Genomic DNA, 27338 nt, shown 5'->3' with positions numbered 1-27338 from the left:
CATGTCAAAATTGGATGGCTACGCTAACAGATTGGCTAGTGTCTTCAGGAAAAAAGGAGGAGCTGCCGGCCGCAAGATCAGTGAATTGATGTCTGCCATTGATGAGGTTTGTGATGTGTTGATTAATTGTGAATGATTTCCATTATTGATTTATGTTTAATGAATTGTTCATCAAAAAATTAAAATTTGCTGATACTTACCCTCTGGTCATCCAAGATCTATCTGAGTTTCTTTTTGAATCAGAACAGAATTTAAATTTTTTAGGATTTCATTTCAGGCATCTAGCTTAAACGATGCATATGCATTTCCTTCAGTTTTTTGAAGTGAAATATTTGGAATGTTTCTCAACTTTCAAGCATCAATGAGTGTGTCAGCCAATCAGATTGCATTATGCAAATAACCTAGTGCGAGAAAGCCAATTACGTTTATGGTAAATGGTAAATGGACTGCATTTATATAGCGCTTTTATAGACCAATGGCCATCCAAAGCGCTTTAGAAGTTGCCTCACATTCACTCACACATCCATACATCGACGGCGGTGTCAGACATGCAAGGCGCCATCCAGCTTGTCGGGAGCAGGTGGGGTTAGGTGTCTTGCTCAAGGACACCTCGACACTTGGTCCGGTGGAGCCGGGGATTGAACCACCAACCTTCCGATTTGTAGACAACCTCCATGAACCACTGAGCCACTGCCGCCCCTATGTGATTGGCTATTAGCCGTGCATCACACAAGCCTTCTTCAAGCTTTAATGTTTCGCACATGTGAATGTACTGTCAGAGGGTGGCGTTATGCACTGGAGATATGATAGAAAGGCAAAGAAAGGGCAGCAACAAGGGAGTGAATAGATGTGCCAGAGACTTATCCTGCACATTATATATTAAAATTATATTAAAATGTAACAGTTTAAATAAAAAATGTTGCGAAGGCAGGAAAAATACTTGCAAAATGCGACTATTTATTTACATTTTGAAGCCCTGTATTTCAACTGAAGGCCTGGATTGAAATCACAATATTTTTTGTTTTGATGATGAAACGCACTCCGATACATCATGGATGGTTTGAGGGCGAGTAAATTATCAGCACAGTTTAACTATTTCAGTAAATTTCTCTCTGTTCAAAATGTTCTACAGGATGACACTACCTCAACTCGGAGAGCTTGTCTTCTCAAAGCACTTTGTGTTTATGTTAATGAAGACAATGAGAAGCTTATGAAGGAATATACAGTAAGTACTCCATGGAATTGTTTCTAATCGTAGAAAGTTCACTATCTTTTTTTTTAATGTATGTTAAAGGGATAGTTCATCCAAAAATGAGAATTGTCATTAAAGGGATAGTTCACCCAAAAATGAAAATTCTGTGATAATTTACTTACACTCATGTTTTTACAAACCTGCATACCTTTCTTCGTTCTGATGAACACAAAAGAAGATATTTTGAGAAATGTTTATAACCAAACTTTTTGTGGACCACATTCACTTTCATAGTAGGAGAAAGAATACTGTGGAAGTCAATGGGGTCCACAAACGGTTTGGTTACAAACATTTTGCAAAATATCTTCCTTTGTGTTCATCAGAACAAAGGAGGTTTGTAACTAACAATAAAGGTTTGTAACAACATGAGTGAGTAAATTATGAAAGAATTTTCATTTTTGGGTGAACTATCCCTTTAACATACATTAAAAAAAAAGATAGTGAACTTTCCCAACTTGTTCCAAACCCGTAAGACCTCTGTTCATCTTCGGAAGACAGTTTAAGATGTTTTAGATTTAGTCCGAGAGGTTTCTGACCCTCCATTGAAAATGTTTGTATGGTATACTGTCCATGTCCAGAAAGGAAGTAAAACCTTACCAAAGTAGTCCATGTGACATCAGTGGGTCAGTTAGAATTTTTTGAAGCCACTTTACCACTTTATTCAGCATTGTCTTCTCTTTCGGATATACCTGTTGACTACATTGCACGTGACACTGCTGACATGCATTTGGTGCGCCTGATTTTCATTTACAGTTGGATGGATTAGGACATCCACGACACACTTTTGCACCATTTAAAAAAAATATAGCAATACCAAAACACAATCAATGTAGAACATTGTGTCTACCTCAGACAGTGAAATAAAGCTTGTGCGCACCTGATAACACGTCAGCAGGTCTACGTCATCAGCGTCACTGCGGTATCGGGAACGTGCACATACCGGAAGAGAAAGACAATGCTAAATAAGGTTGTAATTTGTGTTATTTTCAATGCTTCAAAACATTCTAACTGACCCAATGATGTTACATCTACTTTGATGATGTTTATATTTCCTTTTTGGACATGGAAATTATAGTGTAACTACGTTTTCAATAAAGGGTCAGAAACCTCTCGGACTAAATCTAAAACATCTTAAACTGTGTTCTGAAGATAAACGGAGGTCTTAAGCCTGGGATACACGGCACCATTTATTGCTGTTCCAGACAAAAGATTGCCATCATGAAACAATCGTCACGATTTCTGTGAAAGTGACTCTTTATCGGTGTTCCTATGTTGTACAGTGAGAGATGTTCAAAGACAGCCGTTTTCCTGGTCTTGTGTTCAAAGAAAGCCTAAGATAGTTTGCTGACAGTGTCAGAAATTCAGCATGATCAATGCATAGTGTGTTTGCTGCTACGACCTGCATACCGATATTTATTTACCAGTAGCATATGGTAATGGCGTTGGCTAACGTGTGTCGCAGTCGTCACGGCCTGCGATTCAATAGGTGTCATCATTGTACAGTCTACACCTGTCATACCCAAGTTTAAATGCTCTATATTGCACAGTCTGATAAGGTAATCTTATAGGATGGCAAAAATCATGTGGTGTATTCCGGGCTTTATGGGTTTGGAACAACGTGAGGGTAAGTCATTAAAGGTGCAGTGTGTAAAGTTTAGTGGCATCTAGTGGTGAGGTTGCAAATTGCAACCAAAGGCTCACCCCTCATTTCTGAAGCTACGGTAGTGCCACAGGACAAACATGTCATTGTCTAAGACAACGAAGTAAACACAGTTTGTTTGTTAAGGGCTACTGTAGAAACATGGCAGCTCAAAATGGTGACTTCCATGTAGGGGACCCTCGGTGTATGTACCCAAACCTATCGTCACACCAGGCGTCTAAAAGAGACAGGCTTTTTAATTGTATTGTTCAAGCATAACAGCAGGTTACCACATATTACGTTGAATGTGTCTAACAAATTAGTCTTAAATTATTGGCAGCATAAATAAGCAAACGAGGATATGCTTTTTTATTAGTTGTTGCATGAAATCTTACCCAGATACAACAGTGCTATTTTCTGATTGGCTATTGTGTAGCCTCTTATTTTTTTGGATTGGCTCGCTCGACTAGAACTCCAGGGGAGACGGGCTTGATATAGAGAGAGCAGTGCAGCCAGATACATTTTGGACGCTGCAGCATATTAAATATGATAAATAGTGTTTCTGCGTCAGAAATACAATGTGTGGCGGGAGTGCATGCATGACAAAAGACTGAAAGCCCGGCTATTATCAGCGGCCTCAAAACACTACCGGCCCACCGGGAAAAGTCCCGATTCTCCCGATTGCCACTTCGCTACTGTCATCATCACTTCAATCCTGACGACGAACCTTGTTGTGTTGTCGTAGTGATGAGTAATGGAACGACTGTGTCTGTCATGTGACATCTACCGGTAATCAAAACTTTAGCGTGTGCAATCTGCACCATAGAACTGGCTTAAACAGACGATCTGACGGGTTTTAGAAGATTAAATATAACCCGAAACTAAAAAACAGACCAGGCCTTTATTTGAGACAGGCGTTTATTTACCCAAACCTGTCGTCACACCAGGCATCTAAAAGAGACGGGCTTCTATTTGGGACTCGGCTGTTATTTGAAGTTTTACGGTAGATAAAAACATCTCATTCTAAGGTAATAAAAACATAATGGTTCATTATGAAAGGAGTTTATGCACCACTGATAATATAGTTATGGAGATTATATTGCATTTCTGTCAAGATATTCTTCTAGAAGTTACACACTGCACTTTTAATGACTTATTTCTAAATTTCGGATGAACTATCCTTTTAAAGCAATGTTTCTCCCAAAACTAATATAGGCATAATTGATTCTATGAAGTTGTTTTAAAACTCATTTTTTTCTTTTTTTATGTTGAAAATAAAACTTATTTTAAAACATGTTGCTAACCATACAGTTGCTGGTCCTCAATAACAATGACCATAGTTTTACCTACTTTTATCTACTCTGGAAGTCAGTGGGGACCAGCAACTGCTTGGCCACATTCTTTAAAACAGGGCTATTCAATTAGTTTGTCGTGGGGGCCAGTTCATAAAAAGTATCTTAAATGAGGGGCCGGAGATATAACAGTGATGATGACTAAATTTTTCTACATTTAAACATATTCATGTTGTATTTTGAAACTGCATAACAAAATCATCAGTGCATTGTACAATAGGCTTTTTCTACAAACATGTATTTTGAAACTGCATTCAACAACATTAGTGCATTGTTAGATGTCAGAGTAGGCTTTTTCTACATCCAGACATGTTCGTTGTATTTTAAAATTGCATAACAACATAAGTTAGATGCCCAAGTAAGCTTTATTATACATTTAAATAGGTAAATAAGATCCATATCACACTTGAGAATTTAACTCATTTACTCACTTCACATAACAAAAAAGTTTATAATATGGAACAATTGTTTAATGCTGTTTTTTTGTCAAAACCTAATTATTACAGTAGCCCTATTTAAACTACAACAGCCATCTTAATAACTGGCAAACAGTAGGCTACCTTCTAATAAACAGAATATGTTTTTAGATTTCGCAAGAGCAGTAAAATCAGGTGTATATTTGTCAGCATGATACGCATACAGTGGTGCAGGTGCTGTGAGCGATGGGCGACTAACTGTTACTCGTTTTAATTGCATTCTTATGTGAGAACGATGACTCGCATAATATTTGAGCTTTTGTCTGCTTTGAATTTTGGAGAAACGACAGGATCTTTTTGTCTAGTTCACAAAATCGTTTCAACGAGTTTTCTTTATTAAGACATCTAACGTTAATGTAATTGTGGATAAGCATAAACATATCAGACAACAGTTGTCGGAAAAGGCAGTGTTTTAAGCTGAAAATACAACAAACAAAGTTAAAACAACCATAGAGTCCGGTCTCTTAACTCACCACTGTCTGTCAGCTATCGCGTCTTGAGACGCGGGCGCGAGCGGGGGAGGCGATCGCTTTGAACTTGTGGACAAAAGCGCGAATACTCGCGTGACTCGCGCTCTGCAGCTCATGCTGCATGAAACAGACGCACGCGCATCAACTCGTAACTGTACGGCCCGTTGTCTAACTTACTAAATTTATTTTAGAGATGTCTTTTTTACAGACTACATAAAGGGCCGGATCAAATTACCTTGGGGGCCGGGTTTGGCCCGCGGGCCGCCAATTGAATAGCCCTGCTTTAAAATATCTTCCTTTGTGTTCAGCACAATAAAGAACAACTATAGGGTGAGTAAATAATGAAAGCATTTATTTTCAAGTCCAGCATAAATTGACCAAAACACGTCAAATAAGCCAAATCTTCAATAGGCCACATTGTTTTTGCATTGGATTCGATAATCGAATATCAGCCGTTCCTTCAAGAGGAGCTAGTACGGTAAGTGTTCTTAACAGTCTTCTGTGATAAACTACAGGTTCACTAACAAGGTTTTATGTGCTTTGTATTATGGGTAGGGACCCTAAGCAAGCTTCTGACGAAGTTTGGTGCTGTTTTGAAAAATATTACTGGTTAAAAAAGCTATTTGGAAAGCGTTTAGCTTACTGCCCCTATCTAGTCCATTGTGTGCGTTTTGGGGCTGTAGCATTTGCTGGGCCAAACTCGGTAGTGGTTGATAAACAAAAAATACTGTCTCAATGGCTTATTTGACGTATTATAATGCAGAAAAAAGCTTTTAATCAATTTACACTGGACTTAAACCATTAAGTGTCACAAGCAGGTATTATTGTTTGTTACATCGACAACAGCTTGTGCGTTTCCGTTGAACTATATAAAAGGTACTTGAGAGGAAGCAAAGTAACAAGAAAAGCTTGCCACATATATTGTGTAAGATGCCCTTTAGGTGACTAAATTTTCAAAAAAGCTATTCCATTCATTATGATAATAATATAGAAAGTGTTTTGTCAAAGTGCCATGTTTTAAAACTGTCACTTTTGCTGTTTGTTTTAGGACAGTGGCTTGGAGCAAGCTGAGAGAGACATGGCTACTACAGTCATTGGAATTTTCATTGTCCGAGCTGAAGATGCAGGACCTGAACAACCACCATTGGATGTTGGGATCCTTGTTGAAGGAGTAAAAGTGCTTCAGCAGCTTGGAGACGTCACCAAGGCTTGTGCCCTCCTTTTGGCAGTAATATATAGCTTGAATCTGAGCTATCCATCTGATCTCAGGTACACCTTTGAGTTTTTCCAGAAGATGTTAATGGAACTTGATGCAAGCAAACTTTCACACAAAATTCAGGTACTTAAAAACAAACTTGTTGATTAATTAATCTATGTTTATATGTTTTTTGTTGTTAATATCAAGGGGTAAGTTCTGTAGCACTTTGGTGTGCATGTTAGACCCTTTAAACTCTGTAGCACTTTGGTGTGCATGTTAGACCCTTTAAACTCTGTAGCACTTTGGGGTGCATGTTAGACCCTTTAAACTCTGTAGCACTTTGGGGTGCATGTTAGACCCTTTAAACTCTGTAGCACTTTGGTGTGCATGTTAGACCCTTTAAACTCTGTAGCACTTTGGGGTGCATGTTAGACCCTTTAAACTCTGTAGCACTTTGGGGTGCATGTTAGACCCTTTAAACTCTGTAGCACTTTGGGGTGGATGTTAGACCCTTTAAACTCTGTAGCACTTTGGTGTGCATGTTAGACCCTTTAAACTCTGTAGCACTTTGGGGTGCATGTTAGACCCTTTAAACTCTGTAGCACTTTGGGGTGCATGTTAGACCCTTTAAACTCTGTAGCACTTTGGGGTGCATGTTAGACCCTTTAAACTCTGTAGCACTTTGGGGTGCATGTTAGACCCTTTAAACTCTGTAGCACTTTGGGGTGCATGTTAGACCCTTTAAACTCTGTAGCACTTTGGTGTGCATGTTAGACCCTTTGAAATTCTCTAGCACTTCTGTGCATGCTTGTTGTCATGCTCTTTTGTTGAGTAAAATTTACTGAGAATTCTTTAGCAAAATATTGCAAAGATTGTGTTGAAAATAAAGAGCCATTTGTTTCTGAAAAATTGTTGTCTGGTTATTTAATGTTTTTCTTGAACACTTGTATGGCAAAGTATTGTGATTACTAAGCAACTGAAATCCTTAAATATTTATTGCACACTAAATGTTTGTACATTTAGCATAACTTTATATATATTTAATAGTGACTTTACTAGGATTTCTTTAGTTAATACAACATAACATTAATTATTTCTTTAGTTCATACAACATAACAATAAGTATATTTAATAGTGACTTTACTAGGATTTCTTTAGTTAATACAACATAACATTAAGTATTTCTTTAGTTCATACAACATAACAATAAGTATATTTAATAGTGACTTTACTAGGATTTCTTTAGTTAATACAACATAACATTAAGTATTTCTTTAGTTCATACAACATAGCAATTAGTATATTTAATAGTGACTTTACTAGGATTTCTTTAGTCCATACTACATTTAAATTGTCAACTTTACATAAACTTTTTTAGTAAATACAACTTACATTTTATTTGTTGAGATTACTAAACAAAGCTATGTGGAACCCACTTGACGAAGGTTTTTTTTAGTAAATCCAACTTTTTTTTGAGTGTGGGGAAGCATCTAAACTGAGCGGAGCTAAAACACTGCGGAAGCCATCCCCTAAGAAGGTTGAATAGATGACATAAAAATATGAAACAACAGAAAGGTTCCTCAAAAGAAGTCTCTGAACAATACATGGTAAGCAGAGAGATGCAGAGCAGGCTCTGCTAAGGAAAAACGTGAAGGATTAGAACCCCACGGACTATACACACAAATGAACCCCACGTAGGGGACAAATGTGGGCGCCTAGCCTACACAGGTTTACAAAGAACACATCAGTGATAGGTTGACAGCGGATGCTCCGCAACAAAGGCTATCAGGGTGGTGGAGGAGAGCCAAAAACAGTTTTTGTGACGTTTTTGCCTCAACGGCCTTCCATAATGGTGCAAATGTGCAGCACCAAAATAGAGGCTCCAAGCCGACACACGAGCCGACCCTCGGTGTTCTTAACTAATTAACAGAAAGAACCCAAATGGATACCGGCTCGACACGAACACTATAGAATCTTGTGAACATATTAGGTGTCGCCCAGCCTGCAGCTCTACAAATATCCATTAGCGAGGAACCGCGAGCCAGTGCCCAATATGATGCCACACTGCGTGTAGAGTGAGCACGTAAATTAAATGGACAAGGCACGTCTTGCTTTCGATATGCAAGGGCTATAGTATCCACAATCCAATGGGACATCCTCTGCTTGGTGACAGCTTTCCCTTTCTGCTGACCACCGTAACAAACAAAGAGCTGGTCTGAGGTCCTAAAGCTTTGCGTCCTGTCTATATACACACGTAGTGCACGAACAGGGCACAACAAAGCCATGGCTGGGTCTGCCTCCTCCAAAGGCAGCGCTTGCATGTTCACCACCTGATCTCTGAAAGGAGTTGTGGGAACTTTGGGCACGATGCCAGGCCGGGTTCTCAGTGTTACGCTGGATGCAGCTGGCCCGAACTGAAGGCACGAATCATCGACCGAAAATGCATGAATATCCCCTATCCTCTTAACAGAAGCCAAAGCAAGGAGAGTTAAAGTCTTCATAGTAAGAAATTTAACACTCACACTATGCAGAGGCTCAAATGGGGCTTCCTAGAGTGACAGGTCCCAAGGAGGAATAGAGGGAGGACGTGAAGGATTCAGCCTCCGAGGGCCTCTGAGAAATTTAATGACCAGGTCATGCTGACCCACTGTCCTACCGTTTACGGGTGAATGGTGAGCTGATATCGCAGCGATATCGACCTTAATAGTAGATGGTGACAGCCTATTCTCCAAAAAACGCTGGAGATACAAAAGTACAACACTGATGGTGCATTCTCTGGGGTTTTCACGTTGGGAAGAACAAACAGGTTCCATTTAAGCGTATAAGCCTGTCTCGTAGACGTCGCTCGCGCTGCAGCAATAGTGTTAGATACCTCTTGCGGTAAATCACTCAGAACCTCTGTGCCCTGTCCAGAGACCACACATGGAGGTTCCACAGGTTGGGGCGCGGGTGCCATAATGTGCCCTCTTGTTGAGAAAGAAGGTCCTTCCTCAGGGGAATCTTCCAAGGAGGGGCTGTCGCGAGGAGAGGGAGTTCTGGAAACCAACTCCTGGTTGTCCAATATGATGCCACCAACAGCACGCTCTCCTTGTCCTCCCGGATCTTGCATAGGGTTTGCGCAGTGAGGCTCACCGGAGGGAACGCGTATTTGCGCATCTTTCACGGCCAGCTGTGTGCCAATGCAACCACGCCAAGCGAGTCGTCGGCTAGTGAATAGAACAGGCGACAATGGGCCGTCTCTGGGGAAGCAAACAGATCTATCTGCGCCTTGCCGAAACGTTTCCAAATCTGCTGAACCGCGATGGGGTGGAGTCGCCATTCGCCGGGACGCGCAGCCCGAGAGAGCGCATCCGCCTCTACATTGAGCGTGCCCGGAATGTAAATGGCACGAAGAGACCTCAAGTTCTTCTGACTTCAAGTGAGGAGGTGACGGGCGAGATGCGACAGGTGACGCGAGCGTAACCTGCCTTGGCAATTGATGTACGCAACGGTCGCAGTATTGTCTGTGCGAACTAATACATCTTTGCCCCGTAACTCGTTGCTGAAACGGACAAGTGCAAGATATACAGCCCACATTTCTCTGCAATTTATGTGCCAAAGCAGCTGGGGTGCCGTCCAGACCCCCGAAGCCGCAAGCCCATCGTACGTGGCCACCCACCCCTTGTCCGAAGCATCTGTGCATACTATTGCATGCCTGGAGAACTGTCTCAGAGGCACACCGGCTCTGAGAAATGCACGGTCTGACCACGGAGTGAAAGTGCAGCGATACACAGGTGTAATGATAACACGGTGAATGCCGCGCAGCCACGCTCTCCTCGGGACTCGGTCGTGAAGCCAATGCTGAAGCGGTCGCATATGAAGCAGCCCGAGCGGTGTCACAGCCGCAGCTGCTGCCAAATGCCCCAGGAGCTTCTGAAATTGTTTCAGCGGGACCGCGCTCTTGCTCTTGAATGTATTTAGGCAAGCCAAAATCGACTGTATACGCGCTTCTGTTAAACGAGCTGTCAAATCGATCGAGTCCAGTTCCATCCCGAGAAAAGAGATTCTTCTTTTTCAATCATCGAGGTGGGACGGTTCGGGTGGGGGAGGTTCAGTCCACTCCAAGCCGACCGCCGCCGCCGCCCATGGGAGCATGGCTGCCATCTCGGGATCGAACGCAGGTCCCGCAACCCTACCCAAAGGCAGGAGCGGTTCTGGATTGACATCCGAGGCTGACAACCCCCCCTCCGATGTTACGGTGGACATCGTTTTGGGTGGAGGTTCGACAGAGCGTGAGGACACCGTAGAACACGGGCCGCTCGTCTCCATCGGCACCTCCGCTGGCAACGGATCAGGGCGCTGGGAGCTACTGGACGAACCAGCAGACCGACCCAGCACCGTTATACGGAGGTCATCCTTCGCAAGTCTGGTAGCTGCACCCTTAGCAGCACCAGGCTTGGAAGGCGGGGGCCGTTGCCAGAGGAACGACATCCGTCTCCGCAAATCCGCCATAGTCATGCCCTCGCAGACGGAGCATGAACTATCACGCAACGCTGCCTCTGCGTGCTGGAGCCCCAGACACGAAAGACAACGATCGTGGCCATCCCGGGGGGCGATGAACACACCGCATCCAGCAACGAACCCGACCGTGACACGAATGAGTGGCTGTCTTTAAAAAGACACAAAGCTCAAACGTGCTGCTCTTTTAGGGAAATCACTCTTTGTGCAAGCTGGTGAAACACACAGGGAGAGGCAACGCACTCACTCGAACTCAAGTCCTAAATTAAAGAGACAGAGAGAGAGAGAGAAAGGGTGGAGAAAACACTGCGAGCCTCCGCTGAGGTGTCTTGCCCAACCAACTTCAGCAAGCTGAGATATTTTCCTCTTAGAACAGGATCTACGAAGATCCGTTTGCAGCTTCTCGTGAGCAGATGTCTGCCGGCTTCGAAGCAATAAAAGCTGATTTGGTATTGTGCACCTGCGGCTTATATACGCACCTGGCAGGGCGGCGCCGGCATTATGCAAATACCTGCATGCCAAGTTCATTGGCGTTTTCATAGTTTCTCGAAGTAGATAGGTCACCCGCGAATCAGTTCCCAATTCGTTGGTCACGATGTGACGTCGTAGTGACCGACTGAAAGGGAACTGGGGATTTACAATGGCACATTTCTCATTGGATTTTAGCAACAAACCGTTTTAAAGCTCATCTTAATCCTTTGCAAGGAGATGAATGTTTGTTTTGTGGTCTCCAAGAAACTGTGGATCATTTGTTTATTGGTTGTTCAAGGCTACTGGGTATTATTGATCTGTTAAGAGATTTGACTGAAAATTTTGGTTTTATTTTCACAAAGAGTTTTTTTTATTTTTGGACCAAAATATAGTGCCTCAAACAAAACCAGAATTGTTTTGATAAATTTTATTTTTGGTATGGCAAAAATGGCAATTTGGTTGACAAGAAAGAGAAAATTGCTGTCTAACAATGATACTGATCCTTTGAACATGTTTAGAGCACTAGTAAAAAGTAGGTTGGTAATGGAGTATAAATTTTATGAATTGGTGAATGATACTGTATCGTTCTTCTTTTTATGGGGTGTTGGAAATATTTTTGTTATCCCAATGAAGAGGGAGGTTATGAGATATGTTTCTAAAAGGAGTTGATTTCTTTCTTTTTTTTGTATGGATTTTTTTTTAAATATTTAGTTACATGATTAATGTATTTATGAATGAATGTGTTGTTTTAATGGAATAATGTATTTTATGCAAAAGAATTGTAATTAAAGCGAAGTTAAAAGTCAAAAGTCTCTCTCTCTCTCTCTCTCTCTCTCTCTCTCTCTCTCTCTCTCTCTGCGCATGTGCGTGTGTAGTAGTGGGCCGAGTGGAGCGTGTTGGTTAGAGTGAGCGTGAACATTTGGACTTTTTGAAAGTGTTTCCTTTACTTTTTCCCCTCTTTTTGATCTTTACTAAATTGTTTTAAGATTATTGAGTATTTAAAGCCGCTCGCGGCTTTTGTCGCGTGTCGGTATGGCCTCTGAAGTTAGACAGGGAGTCTCGCACCTGTCATTGCGCAATGGATGCAGGTGTGTACCTGAACTTGGCGTGAGCGTGGAGGATGTTCTCGAGGTGGTGGGAGAAATTGTAGGTTTTGATAAAATTCTCTCAGCATCGCGAATTAACAAAGCAGTCGTTGTGTTTTTAAAAACAGAGCAGTTAGTTATGATTTCCTACAAGATCTTCCTTGTTTGAATGATGAAGATAAAAATGCATTGGAATCTGGATTAACTTTTGCGGAATTAAAGGCAGGGTAGGCAGGAACTATCCAAAAAACCCTTTTACAAGTTTGTCCAAACCGTCCCTATACACAAATGCATAACCAAAATGTAAGTACTCTAAAAAAGAGAGTATAAAACTCGAGTGTCTGTAGACCTCCCACGACTGTGTTAAACACAGCTAATTATTTCCATCCGGGACGAAACATATGATTAGCTTGCTCAAATATCACTCTCTCTCGCGACCATGGCTCCACCCGTTGCTATGGGATCTGCCCAGACATGCGCACACCCGATTGATTTGAACGTGCACGAGGCAATACGAAGAGCAATACTACAGCAGAGAAACAGCACTAACAACTCACAGAAACTGCATTCACATCTTACAGTACCTGCATATCCAGTCAGCAAAGGCAAAAAAGGAATAAATGAAGCAATCAAACGAGAGGAAATATCGCGTGGCTTTTCCTCGAGTCGATGATGCAGTAGCAGTATTGTCTGCGGAGTGTAGTCCTCGTCAGAGTCAACAATGCTTTCATCACAGAAACTCTTCCATGCAAAACACTGGCTGAGTGAGTACTAAAAGCCATCCGTTTATAAAAGCCATCTGTTTATATTCCTAGTGATAAAGTTAGGTGTATTATTACATGTGATTGTGACTTGATGTTATTACATGCACCGCGCTCCTTCCTCTCCGCTTGTCTGAGGTAATTCGCGCGTTCATGTGTTTTGGGGGCGTGGCTTAAGAAGAAACCCAGAAGGGAGGGGGTGGAGTGAATGGAAAAGTTAGCTGTGTTTAAAACAGTGCTGAGAGGTATACAGACACTCGATTTTTGTACTCTCTTTTTCAGAGTACTTACATTTTACTTATGTATTGATATATAAAGTCAGTTTAAACAAATTTGTAAAAAAGTTTTTTTAGATAATTCCTGCCTATTCTGCCTTTAAGCAATGCCTTAACGGGTCTTTCGTCGGGTCGTACCCCAGGCATAGATGGACTTCCTGGTGAATTTTATAAGCATTTCTGGACAACATTTGGGACTGATCTATTTGAGGTGCTCAATGAATGTAATCGTACTGGTTTTCTACCTAAGAGCTGCCAACGGGCTGTATTAACATTGCTCCCAAAAAAAGGTGATCTTACCTTGTTAAAGAACTGGAGACCGTTGGCAATTCTCTGCACTGAATATAAACTTTTATCAAAGTGCCTTGCAAACAGATTGAACAAAATATTGTTCAAAATTATACACAAAGATCAATCTTCCTGTATAAAAGACAGATGTATTGCTGACAACTTGCATTTAGTACGTGATGTTATTGATTATGCCATGTGTAATAATATTGATGTAGGGCTACTGTCGATCGATCAGGAGAAAGCTTTTGATCGTGTTGATCATCAATATCTTTTTAAAGTTTTGGAAGCTTTTGGGTTTGGTGAAAAATTTGGAAACATGATAAAGCTGTTGTATAACAATGCAACATGTATGGTGAAGATAGCAGGAGTTTTAAGTGTCCCTGTTAAGGTACAGAGGGGCATCAGACAAGGATGCCCACTTTCTGGTCAGATTTATAGCTTAGCAATAGAACCTCTTCTATGTAAACTAAGAGAGAGGTTAATGGGTTTGCAGGTACAGGGTGCTATTTTTAATGATTGTGTAAAAGTTTCAGCTTATGCTGATGACATCACTGTTGTTTTAAGGAATGGTAAAGATGTTCAGGTTTTAAAAGATATTTTATTAAATTATGGTAAAGCCTCATCTGCAAAAGTAAACTGGGCAAAAAGTGATGCATTGTGGTGTGGTTTAGACCATAACACTCCAGTTCTCCCAGGTAATTTAAAATGGGAAAAATCTGGTTTCAAATATTTGGGGGTGTTTTTAGGAAGAGAGGATTACAAGAAACAGAATTGGGAGGGTCTGGTGGAGAAGATGTGTGCTCGGTTGTCTTGCTGGCATTGGCTGCTACCCCAGTTATCTTATAGGGAAAGAGTCCTGGTCTGCAACAACCTTGTAGCCTCAGCCAGAGATGGGACCAAGTCACACATGTACAAGTCTCAAGTAAGTCTCAAGTCTGAACCTTCAAGTCTCAAGTAAGTCCCAAGTATTTTTTTTCTTGGGCAAGTCAAGTCAAGTCGAGTCACAGGCTATATCAAGTCAAGTCAAGTCAAGTCCTGTAGTAGGTCAAGTCAAGTCCAAGTCAAGTCACCTTATTATTGTAATTTTACCTGCAGAATCTGATCTTAATAAAGTGAAAGGACAGATATAGAAAGTAACTATCAGGAAATTACAAGCATTTGGATTTGCATGTTGAGTAAAATACATCATGGAATCAAACAAAATTGTAACTTCATCAATTATTTGTTTTTCACTTCTGCCTAATTTGTTTGAAATGTTTGGAATTTTCAACATTGAGTCCATAAAACAAATAACATCTTAAACACAGTTTACCGACAACATTAAACTTTGTTACATTTCTCCTCTCTCTCTCAGACACACACACGCTCTCTCGCTCTCTCTCAAACATGCGGCCAGAAAAAACGAGCGCGCCTACATTTGAAATAACGAACTTGGGCGCGCAAAAGACGCGACATGTGAACCACCCCTAACATTGTAGAATCAAGTCATTTTTCTTTGTGTGTGTGTGTCTGTGTGTGTGTGTTCAGGTGGCAAACTTAAAAAAGTAGCCAAGTCTCGTGCCGCTCAGATCAAGGGAAGTATTAAAAAAATAAATACAAATTATTTGGCCCACATTTGTCCCCAACACAGTATGATGAGGGCTACTTTAGCTATTATTGCATTAGCTAACCACCAACTAACCAGATATTAACAAATTGACAAGCAGTTAATGGCATTCTACTCTGGGCAAAATGGTTGTCGTCTGGCTGTCCGTGATTTTAATGTTGCATGTCTTGCAACGCACTGTTCGTCTTTTGCCATCTTGTTGAAGCCAAAAGCGATGACACTTTGTACCCCTCCGGCTGACATGTTGATATTTGATCTAAGTGGGCGTGGTGTGCGTAAGGTACGAGAGGGCATGACGGATGATAGTGTCTTTTTAGTCATGACAACGCCATTCTCAGCCGGCGCTCCAGCTTGGTCAACTTAATTTTTTAAAATAATTTATATATTTTATATTCAAACTGAAAACATGATGTGATTTACACTCAAGTCATTCAAGTCATTGTGTCTCAAGTCAAGTCAAGTCCCGAGTCTTTAACTTCCAAGTCCGAGTCAAGTCTCAAGTATTTTATTTTTTGTCAAGTCAAGTAACAAGTCACAAAAATAGCGACTCGAGTCGACTCGAGTCCAAGTCACCAAGTCACAAGTCCCCATGTCTGGCCTCAACATTATGGCACAAAATGAACATTCTGGAACCTCCAGAAGATTTGGTTGGAAAAATCCAGAAATGCTTAATTGACTTTTTTTGGTCCGGTAACCACTGGATAAAAGCATCAGCTTTGTTTCTGCCCAGACAAGAAGGTGGACAAGGACTAGTGGACACAAAAAGCAGAATTAAGACTTTTAGACTGCATACAGTAAAACGTTTTCTCTATGGAGAGGATGTAAGCTGGTCTGGAGTAGCTTGTGCCCTCCTCAGAAGAGCTGGAGGGATGGGGCTGGATAAACACTTGTTTCTTCTGGACCTTCAAAATGTTGATTTCACTGGACTAACATCTTTTTATCACTCAGTGTTTAAAGCATGGAGGACTTTTAATATCTCAAGAGACATAACAGATGAAGGAGGTCTCTGGTTAAGGGAGGAACCCCTAATGCACAATCCTATAGTGGACTATAGATTTTAAAATCACCATCGATGAGGAATCTTCTAAAGGCTGCAGGAGTTACAAAGATTGGACATTTAATAACTTCAGATGGGTGGATGTCTCCTGAAATGCTAGCCTCCAAGATTGGAATAAGATCAACTCGTCAGGCACAAAGACTGTTAAATGAAATTTTTGGGAGCCTGTCAACAGTGTTTAAATGCCGTGTGACGATATGGATATGGATTTAACTTTTCCTAAACAAAGAATAACTCCGGCTGTGGGCATATTTGAAGAAAAGGAGGGCTCTTTGTTGACCTTCAAGACACCTGAACTGGACCTTTTCAGTAATACTGAGAAGAAAGCACTGTACGTCACATGTGTAAAAGTTTCACACATTCATTCTTTAGGAGGAGTCAAAGAGTCAAAATGGCAAGAACTATTTGGATCAGGCTCTTCCCCGAAGGGTAGCTGGAGGGCCTTGTACAAGCCTCCCATTGAAAAAAGGTCTGGAGACCTTCAGTGGAGAGTTGTGCATGGGTTAATAGCTACAAACAGATACAGAACACACCTCGATCCCCAGGTACAAGAGGGATGCCCTTTTTGTGGGATGACTGAAAATGTTTTTCATTTATTTCTTCAATGTGGGAGGCTTGTGCCTCTAATTTCTCAACTAGAAGAATGGTGTACAGTCTTGGGAGAAGTCTTTTCACCCAGGTTATTCATCTATGGTCCAAAGTATAGTAGAAACAAAAAGCAGGTCTATGTTTTGCTTAACTTTTTGTTTGGGCAAGCAAAAATGGGTATATGGATTTCACGTAAAAGCAAAATAAATAATGTTGGGTCAACAGATGCAATGTTAATTTTAAAAGGGTTAATTAAAACTAGATTAAAGGTAGAGTATGCATATTATAATTTGGTTAAAGACCTTGAGACTTTTAATGATATTTGGGGAATAAACCAGTGTATATGTGAATCTGACTTTGATGGTGCTTTGCAAATTTATATTTAATTGTTTTATTTTGTTTTGTTTTGTTTAAAAAAATGTTTTAAGCTATGTAAGTTTTAGTTTTGATCTTTGAAATGTTGTAATAAAGAGGGGTTAAAAGTCAAAAAGTCTCTCTCTCTCTCTCTCTCTCTCTCTCTCTCTCTCTCTCTCTCTCTCTCTCTCTCTCTCTCTCTCTCTCTCTTGGGGTCCTTCTCTTTCTCTCTATTTTAATTATGAATTTAAATAAATGTGATAATTAATTTAAATAAAAGCAATACGATGGCACTACTTTATTTAAAGCGGACGAAATGCAAGCCTTTACTTAAGAAAATTACCATAATTTTTACCCGTCTGTTAAAAAATTACACTGTAAACATTAATCACAGCTTTAACCTGTTTTTAACTTGGCATATAACCAAGGTATAAGCGGAATAATCCATGGCTAGCCATGCATTAAAGGATTTTAATGCCCTTCGGCTCTACATTGTGCATTAAAATCCTTTAATGCAGTGGTTCTCAACTCCAGTCCTTGCTTTAATGCATGGCTAGCCATGGATTATCCCTTACTTAGAATAATTAATCTGCATTTCTTACAGAATTTCTCTGTGGTGATTCTGATCCACTGGCCCGCTTAGTCTTCTGTGCCAGAGAGGTTCCAAACCTTAATGTCTCATACACTGGGTCAACCTTACTGCAACAAGCTAGAACAGAACAAAACACCTGTTAAAATACTACAACGTAAAGCTTTTATCCTGACAATGTGCTGATGTAAAAAAAAAGTGCTTACCAATGGGCATAACCTCCCTGATGCAGCCAAACTGTTCCTGAATTAGCAGAGGGGAACTGGAATATCTTCGAAAACCTTTGGGCTACCATAACACAGAGGATTGAGCGAGGAGCTTTGCAGTTTTACTACAACAATGTTTATCAACCAGACAATTTCTGTCTTTCAGTTTCAGTACATAATATACACTTTTTTAAAAAACAAAGTAATAATTTGAATTAGCATGCTGGAGCACACAGGTTCGGTCCTCAGAAAGTATGCCCTTATTTGTATAATGCTGTGTCGAGCTACTAATAGTCAATGCAATCTACATCACAAATCTGCTTTGAAGGATTCTTAGTTACCTACGACTGAGGTTGGGGATTAATATAAGCACCACTTCAACTCAGCATGAAGCTTTGTAGTGTTCCCACATCACACTTCTCTTGCAGAAAGTAGAAGCATGTGAGGGGACATGTATACTCTTAGAAAGGATGTGTTAATTTTTTACACATCTTTGTGTGTTGAGCTTTTAACACATAGGGCCCTATCTTGCACCCAGCGCAATTGACTTTGTCAGTGACGCATGTATCATTTCGTATTTTGCACCGGCGCACAGCGGGTTTTTCCCTCCACAGACGCACGTCGGCAAACTAGGGAATGAACTTGCGCTCCCTGGAAGGTTCAGCGCAAAAAAGGAGGCGTGCTCCAGCGCAAACCATCTCTTATGCTACCAAAAAAAACTAGTTTAAAGTCAGTGGCGCGTTGCGCGTGGTTTATTATGCTATTTTAAGGGCGCATGCTTGACCATAATGTATAGCGCGCACAACGTGCATTGCTTATCTAATCTACACAGATGCAACAGTTATTTTTGCAAATCATAAATTGTTACAATAAAAAATATAAGATAAGGGAAATCATAAAATCATAAATTGTTACAATAAAAAATATTAATACATGAGATAAGGGAAATCATTTTGGTGAGCATTGTGGTGATAGTTTTTATTTATTTTGTGTGGCAGCGTTAAACAATTATCATGCAAATAACGATTAAAATATTTTCATAAGTTTGTTGTGTGGCTGTATTACGTTTATTTTATCTAAATAATAATTCAAATGTTTTCATAAGAAACCTTCATGTATGTGTGAACTTGATTTGTAAGTGTACTTTGGGGTTGGACCTTGCTTGCGTTTCTTGTGTCCGATTTCAAAGCCCCCAAACCCTTTCAGCGGTGAGGGTGGACGCAGCGATGTCCTCCTGTGTGCCCGGCGTGACCGATTTATGCTGGCAAGCTTGGGATCCCCCCGTCTCCTGACATCTTTGTTGTGCTTGGCGCTGCTGATGAGACAATGGCGGCTATTTCCTATCACGCCTGTTTAACCGACGCTGATTTGGGCGGGTTTCTACCATCCCCATACAAAACAACTTCTCTGTCTTTGACTGCTCTTCCAAGAACGTCGGTCTCCTCGGCTGTGAACCGCTCCTGACGTGCGCCTGTCAAATTCGTCATAATAATAGCAACCCGCCATGGAACTTGCGCCCTTGTGTTTAAAGGGAATGTTGGATAGCGTTCTGATTGGTTTATTTGACGTTACGCCCAAACCACACCTATGAATAATGAACCTACTTCAGACCAACCCCTTATTGATTTGCGCCCGTGAAGACTTATTTCTCCCGCCGGGAAAATAGCAACAGCGCCCAAGATCCGCCCACAAAGTCACTTGCGCTTTGCGCTTCGGACTTGCGTTTCAGATCGTTAAAATAGGGCCCAATGTATTTAATCAACTAAAAGAACAATAAAAGATCTGCCATGCAATGTTTACTTGCGCATAAAGGAAGTTGTTAGGGTAGTAAACTACTCTTAAAAAGCACTCTTGTCTCAAAGTTTCTCACTGATCTGCAGGGCCAAGAGAAATAAACAGAGTTTAAAAATAGCAAACTTTTAAGCAAAAGTGGAATTAAAGACAAATCCTGTGGGGAATTCTTCTCTTTTTTAAGTCAGACCCCTTCCCACAGCTACATTTTCCATCTGCGAGAGCCCACTACATCATCAGGAGACTCGTTGTCCCAAGTCCCAACCCACCAAACACCAATCTGAAGGCACAGGACTGATACTACATTTTTAATTTCTTGTGCTGATCATCTAATCCCCGGGTGCTAGAATCAGAAACTCGTTATAATAATATATAGACTAGTCAAAGGGTGATCCTACTTAAAGTGTCTTCAACAAGGATGTTATTTTTTGTGGTGTCTGGTGAACTCATGTAAAAAATTGTAATCAATAAAGTCCGCCCTGAATCTAGATGACATTACTTTTACACATTTCTCAGACATTTTTATCCAAATGGACTTACCGTACATTCAAGCTGAACATTTATTCAGTATCCCTGGGAGTCGAACATACAACCTTTTGCCTTGTTACAAAAATGCTCTACCAACTGTGCTACAGCAAAATATGTTGCTAACTAGATCCTAACATCTGTGAACTGGTTCTCAAGGTCATCCACTCAGTTTTAGAGAATCCTGGTATAACCTGGTATTATACTAAAAACACAGGAAACTGAATGGAAATTTTAGCACTTTTTTCCTTTCACTTTTTTATGTGTGTGGGGTCCTGTAAATGTCCCAGAAGAGACAAGACTTGTTTGCCCCGCGATTAATGCACTTATGTGTTTACATGATAGATGTATTCTTCCTATCTGTCTCACTCTCGCACATTCTTTTTTTTCATTTTAATCAAAAAAGTTAGTGTAAGATGTTTTTTCCATACAGACCAGCCCATGAGACACCTAATAAGCAGCCCATTGGTTCTTTTTTATTTGATATTTGGCTGGCCCAATCATGGGCCAGATTTATTAAACAGGGCAAATTAGTGCGAGCGCGCAATTCCAAAAATGTGCCGATTGGATTGGTAATATCTGCTGTTTATTTACAAAAAAGCACAAATTTAACATCACCAGGGCAACAGCTAATTTCCATAATGACCAACACCATATAAATAAGCAGAGCTGGGTGGGTGATCTGCCAACCATTAAGGGCTTGTTATAGCTGTGCGTAGGTTCTATGGCGTAGCCGCGACAACGTAGGTTCCGTGTCAGTTTTCATTTATACTTTTGCGACGACGTCCAAACACACGCGCAGACCGCTGGTAGGCAGTAACCACGCATGTAACCACAGTAGCAGCGCGACCATCAAAGAAGAAGAAGCTTAGCAAGTTAACCCACAAACGAAGAAGAAACAGCAACTTGTATAATTTGAGAAGACCAGCAATGATGGAGCAATAAACAGCAACTTTTGATGCAGTTTGAGTTAAATCACTCCTCAACTTGGCTCGTCTTTGTTTTCACCGTCGCAAACGGAAATACCCATGACGAAGTCTTTTTTACCTGACGGGAGGGGTTCTGGTGGACCAATCACAGCACTTGTGGTCTGCGTATATCTGGCGCGCTGTTAAAAATTTTGCGAGGTACACATCAGGTTACGCAGAGCTACGCACAGGCTAAGGATAACCTTCGGCGTAGAGCTAACGCACAACTATAAATCGGCCTTTCCCCTTGGTTCAGCACCACGGATAACGCAGCTAACTAGGGTTGGATATTGTAAGAAATTTTCCGGTTCCAATTCCGCCTAACAATTCCCGGATCCGATTCCATATAACAAAAATAATGCACAATACTTAAACAATTCCATTTGTGTTTATTAATCACTGTCAAAATATTTTAAATGTAAAGTTAATTAATATTTTCAGTCACTATATTATTATTCCCTTTATTTAACCAGATAAAACTTGAAGTGACCTGGTCAAGTATTTTAAAACAAAAATAGAATAAAATAAACACATCAGACACAGAATAAACACATCATTAATACAGATTCAAAACATTTACAAATCGTTTCTTTCTTTAACAGCTCAACAATTAAAGATTTTAAAATATTAATTGACACTAGGGTAGCTAATGTCAAGGTTTCCTTAAAAAAGTTCCAATCGCTGGGTGCCGCATACCAAAATGCTTGTTTTCAAAATTCAATTTATAAAGATGAATTGAAATGATGTACCAATCTTGTGATTGCAAAGAATAATCTCCAGAAGATTTAAGTTGAGTAAAGCACTATTCGGACGGGATTAGTTTTCCAAACAACATTTGAGTTTCAACGTGTCCCCCAGGACGTCTGTGATTTTATGTACCGATTCGTACGGGATTAAAATGATGCAGGCTATTCCAGAGATGGGAGTGTCTGTTTCATGCATTTGGGCGTTGCAGTAGCACGTGCTCTGGATACGCGTGTTTGTAATGTTTAATATTTTGCTTTAAATGTAAAATTATGAAAGAACATGTAATTTATTAATTTAATTTTAACAAATCAAAATAAAATATACAAATCCTACTAAAGTAATGTTAGCCTACATTTTTTATATAACTGTCTGCTTATAATAAACTGTGAGGATTTGACAAGAACGAACCCAAATGCAGACAGAACTAAAAATGAAATAATTTATTGAACAAAACAGGGGAAAACAAAACCCACGAGGGGGCAAAACAAGACAAGATGAACGCAACACTAAACTAACACTAAACTAAACATAAACCAACAATAACTCTTGACTACATATAACAGACTAGACTAGAAATGCTTAAATACTCACAGAGGATAAACACAGGAACACGACAAGGCTTGTAACAAAACGAACGCGCACTGGACAACAAACACAATGACTCTTAAATAGGGAGAAAGTAAATTACATACACCTGGAAATCATTACATGTAAGGCATGGGTCTTCAACCGGGGGTCCGCGGCCCCCAGGGGGTCCGTGACGGAACTGCAGGGGGTCCGCCAAAAGATGTTTGACCACAAGCTATTTTTTGCTAAAACGTAAAATATAGTATGTACAAAAAAATGTTACATGTCCCCTTTAAGTTGTGCACGTGCGTGGCCACGAAGGCGCGCGTTCAGTTTAGCAAGCGAACCAAAATAAAATATCTGAAGATTATAAATGTACACTCAGGAAGCAGCAGTAGTGACAGAAAAGGCATCATAAAACAGGTAAATCTTATAGGCATGTGTGTCTTTCTTTCAGAATGTCATTTTAGAATCAGTGCGACATTGTCTCATCTACAGTAAGTTCCTGAACTTGGACGGCTGTTTCACGCGGTTCAGATTTAAAGCGCTAACTCAACAGGCAAATGACACCACACCGCGTCTGCATTTTAAACTGTGACAAAACTATCGCTCGCATTTAAAAATGTATGAAACGCGCCACATGATGGTGCTTTGTGCAAGATTCATAGTCAGGTTGAAATCCGCCTCTCAAAAAGTTGCCCCAAAGAGATGCACGAGGACTCAATGCATGTTCTCCTATCTGATATGAAGTTATGCAGAAAATAAACCTGCGTTACTCAAACTCGTGACAATATGACGATATACGAGAAAGGCAACAAACCTCTGAATTAGAAAGTAGCACAACTATATCCCCACCAGAATAGAGAGTCTTTGTGCCATTCACCATGATCAGTCATCTTTATAAACTGAAAGCCCAGGTTCAGGTAAATTCACAATAAAATGAAAATCTATTACACTGCAAATACATTAAAATAAAATTCTATTATTATTATTATTATTATTATATTCATATTATTTTCATTATTATTATATTCATATAAAAACTAAATCTACTTTAACAAAAAATATGCATGTACAACAACAGCATAATAGTGCCAATGTACTGTCTTAATATAGTATGGCTGTGTGACAATATGATTTGTTGCTATTTATAAAACAGTTCCAGTCCTTGATTCTGATTGGTCAATAGTTGTACTATCCACTTTGCGTTGTGCCTAATACGAAAAGGCAGCCTCTCGTACCTTACTGATTACTTAAATATCAGTTTTACACATTTAGTATCAGGGGGTCACTGCTCCATGCCTTTGTTATCTAAGGGGTCCCCGACCCAAAAAACGTTGAAGACCCCTGATGTAAGGGATCGGGGAAAAAGTGACGAGACCCGGGAAATGCGTGGTCAGACTAATTCAATACTAAAACCACACATTTCCCACATAAACCATGGTACTGCCAGGACCCGGACACAAAGACTAGATGTAATAAAACACATGATTTCAGACGGGTCCTGACAGGACCCTCCCCTTAAGGAGCGGCTACCAGACGCTCCTCAGGGGGAACACTAAACACGGGACATAATAGACTGAATACAAGACAAAAACCATGAGAACATTACAAACACTAACAAGGGCAACAAGGCAATAACAATAACAGGATTGGGGTGAGACAATAAAAAAAACAAACAAGGGAGGGGGGGTGGGAAAACAAAAGAGTTCAAAGGTGGTGGTGAAGGAGTCCTGGGTGAAGCAGAGGAAGTCCGGGGAGGTCTTGTGGAAGACCTGGGAAGCTTGACATGGTTCTTGGGGTAAACAACAGAGGGTGGCATAACAGAAGGGGACAGGGCAGGACTAGAGGGTTGATGGAGTCCTGGGTGAAGCACAGGAGGTGCTGCGGCCGGCTGGAGAGCCGAGACAGAAGAGGCTGCAGCTGGTTGGAGCTGCGCGGGCTGCGCAGGCTCTGTCGGCTGCGGCGGCTGCGCAGGCTCTGTCGGCTGCGGCGGCTGCGCAGGCTCTGTCGGCTGCGGCGGCTGCGCAGGCTCTGTCGGCTGCGGCGGCTGCGCAGGCTCTGTCGGCTGCGGCGGCTGCGCAGGCTCTGTAGGCTGCGGCGGCTGCGGCGGCTGCGCAGGCTGCGGCGGCTGCGCAGGCTGCGGCGGCTGCGCAGGCTCTGTCGGCTGCGGCGGCTGCGCAGGCTCTGTCGGCTGCGGCGGCTGCGCAGGCTCTGTCGGCTGCGGCGGAGTGACAGGGGTCTCTGCCGCTAGCTGAGACGTCGGTGTGAGCCCAGGAGAAGACGGAGAACAGGAGGCTCCCTTCTTCCTCTTCTTTTTCCTGGATCGCGGGGCAGAAAGTGGCGAAGGGAGAAGAGGCACTGTGGCAGGCAAAACGGACTCAGATGAGGACCCACCGGATGCGGACTCCCATGAAATCCTCCTCTCTCGCTTTCCCCGGAGAGAGACTGGTGGAGAGGAATTCTCTGGGTTGGGAGAGGTGAGCCTCGGACCGCCCAGGGTCAGAACTCCCATGACTCGACCCTCCGGGACAGAAGGGAGCGGAACAGGCTCAGTGGCTCTGGTCGGGTTCCTCCTGGAATTAACACCGGGTCCATACACGAGTGGATCGTACCAGATTGGACCCGGTTCGCACTCCAGGACGAAACCACAACCTCTCCTCGCTTGACGGCTGTGCATGTCTGCTGGGTTCTTTTGTGGCGCGTTCGTTATGTGAGGATTTGACAAGAACGAACCCAAATGCAGACAGAACTAAAAATGAAATAATTTATTGAACAAAACAGGGGAAAACAAAACCCACGAGGGGGCAAAACAAGACAAGATGAACGCAACACTAAACTAACACTAAACTAAACATAAACCAACAATAACTCTTGACTACATATAACAGACTAGACTAGAAATGCTTAAATACTCACAGAGGATAAACACAGGAACACGACAAGGCTTGTAACAAAACGAACGCGCACTGGACAACAAACACAAGGACTCTTAAATAGGGAGAAAGTAAATTACATACACCTGGAAATCATTACATGTAAGGGATCGGGGAAAAAGTGACGAGACCCGGGAAATGCGTGGTCAGACTAATTCAATACTAAAACCACACATTTCCCACATAAACCATGGTACTGCCAGGACCCGGACACAAAGACTAGATGTAATAAAACATATGATTTCAGACGGGTCCTGACAATAAACACAAAAGAAATGAAGAAATAATGATTAATAAAAATGTATTATCTTTATTAATTAACATTACCATTCCGGAGTTGAACAACTTTGAACGGAGTTTCTTATAAAGTTAATGATATTACAGTGGCCAGTCTTAACAGTGTTTGATATTCAGCTCGTTTTGATTTCATTCTTTTATTTTGCCAAATGCAAAAAAAAAACATTCATATCTGAATGAATGGGACTCAGGAAATACAATATATGCGCATTAGTAAGACCTTACGGCAGATCATGTTGGCCAAAACACGAAATGAACCGCGTTTTCAAAAGATATTGCGGGCAAACACAGACATTTGCATCTCGACGGGATTAAATTTCTCAGAGGACCACTGAGTTCGGCGAAAAACAGTAGGTAAATTGCTCTGGAATTCTTACGGAGGTCATCAGAGAAAAACACAGACATGGCCGATTTGGACGGGATTAAAAACACAGAGGACCTCTGAGAAGCACGATTTTCTCAGGTCCCCCTGTAAAAACTAATCCCGTCCGAATAGGGCTTAAGAGAGCAGAGATATTGGGCAACTGTCCCAAAATAGATTTATAAATAAAAATTTACCAATGCTTATGTCTGCGCATTGATAATGACAGCAATCAGACTCTGTTGTACAATTCCCAATGGTAAGTGCTATAGTTACAATTTAATATAAACCTAAGTGCACCATGATATAAATTATCCAAAAGATTTAAAGTTTGGCAGTTGCTGTTTTATACAAAATATCTCCGTAATCAGGGACAGGAATAAAAGTAGCAGAAACTAATTTTCTTTTAACTGCCGATCCAATACTACTGTAATTTAAAATTACACACACACACAAATTGTTAAATGTGTATAGTGCTAAATCTAGTATAATTTAAAATGATTTACAAGTTACAAGAACATTGGTAATTATTAATTGTGTGTGGGTGTGTCAATGACACGTTTCATCTGTCCACTTCACCTGTGGATTAACCCAGTTGCAAATACAGTGTTTCTGTGAACTTAAATATTTTTAAATGTGCGTTTGTTCCTTCACATGAAGCTATCCAGTGTATTAAGAAGACTTTGAAAATAGTGCATAAAAATGTTTATGGTGCTTTTATAATACTTTTTTATTAATATTAATAGCTTGTCAGTAACAGCCACGGCTAACGAACAGTATCGGAATTGGATCGGTCCTGTAATCGTTCCTGGATCCGATATTTGATTCAGATAAAAGGCCATGATCGGCCCGATACCACTCCAGAATATCAGATCGGGACATCTCTAATTTTATCATTGAAATGCAGTGAATGAAAAAGAATGATTCTCCTGCTATAGAACTCTTCGACTTTGATACATTACACATTTGTGGCGACACC

At 41.1% G+C, this 27338-nt stretch overlaps 1 protein-coding gene across 2 annotated transcripts in view; it reads right to left on the bottom strand.

Moving 5' to 3' along the window:
• Positions 1-27338, bottom strand: part of stac (SH3 and cysteine rich domain) — a 302110-nt gene that overhangs the window by 149284 nt on the left and 125488 nt on the right. For both annotated transcript variants that reach the window (XM_073869434.1, XM_073869435.1), the window contains 2 exons: positions 18168-18249; positions 17975-18081 (listed from right to left, as the gene is read on the bottom strand). In XM_073869434.1, the coding sequence (XP_073725535.1) occupies positions 17975-18081; positions 18168-18249 (189 nt within the window). The remainder of the gene's footprint in view (positions 1-17974; positions 18082-18167; positions 18250-27338) is intronic.

Source organism: Misgurnus anguillicaudatus, chromosome 7 (genome assembly GCF_027580225.2).
Source record: "Misgurnus anguillicaudatus chromosome 7, ASM2758022v2, whole genome shotgun sequence".
NCBI lineage: Eukaryota > Metazoa > Chordata > Actinopteri > Cypriniformes > Cobitidae > Misgurnus > Misgurnus anguillicaudatus.
Note: the sequence above shows the minus strand (reverse complement) of the source record. Positions and strands in the feature narration are given on the sequence as shown.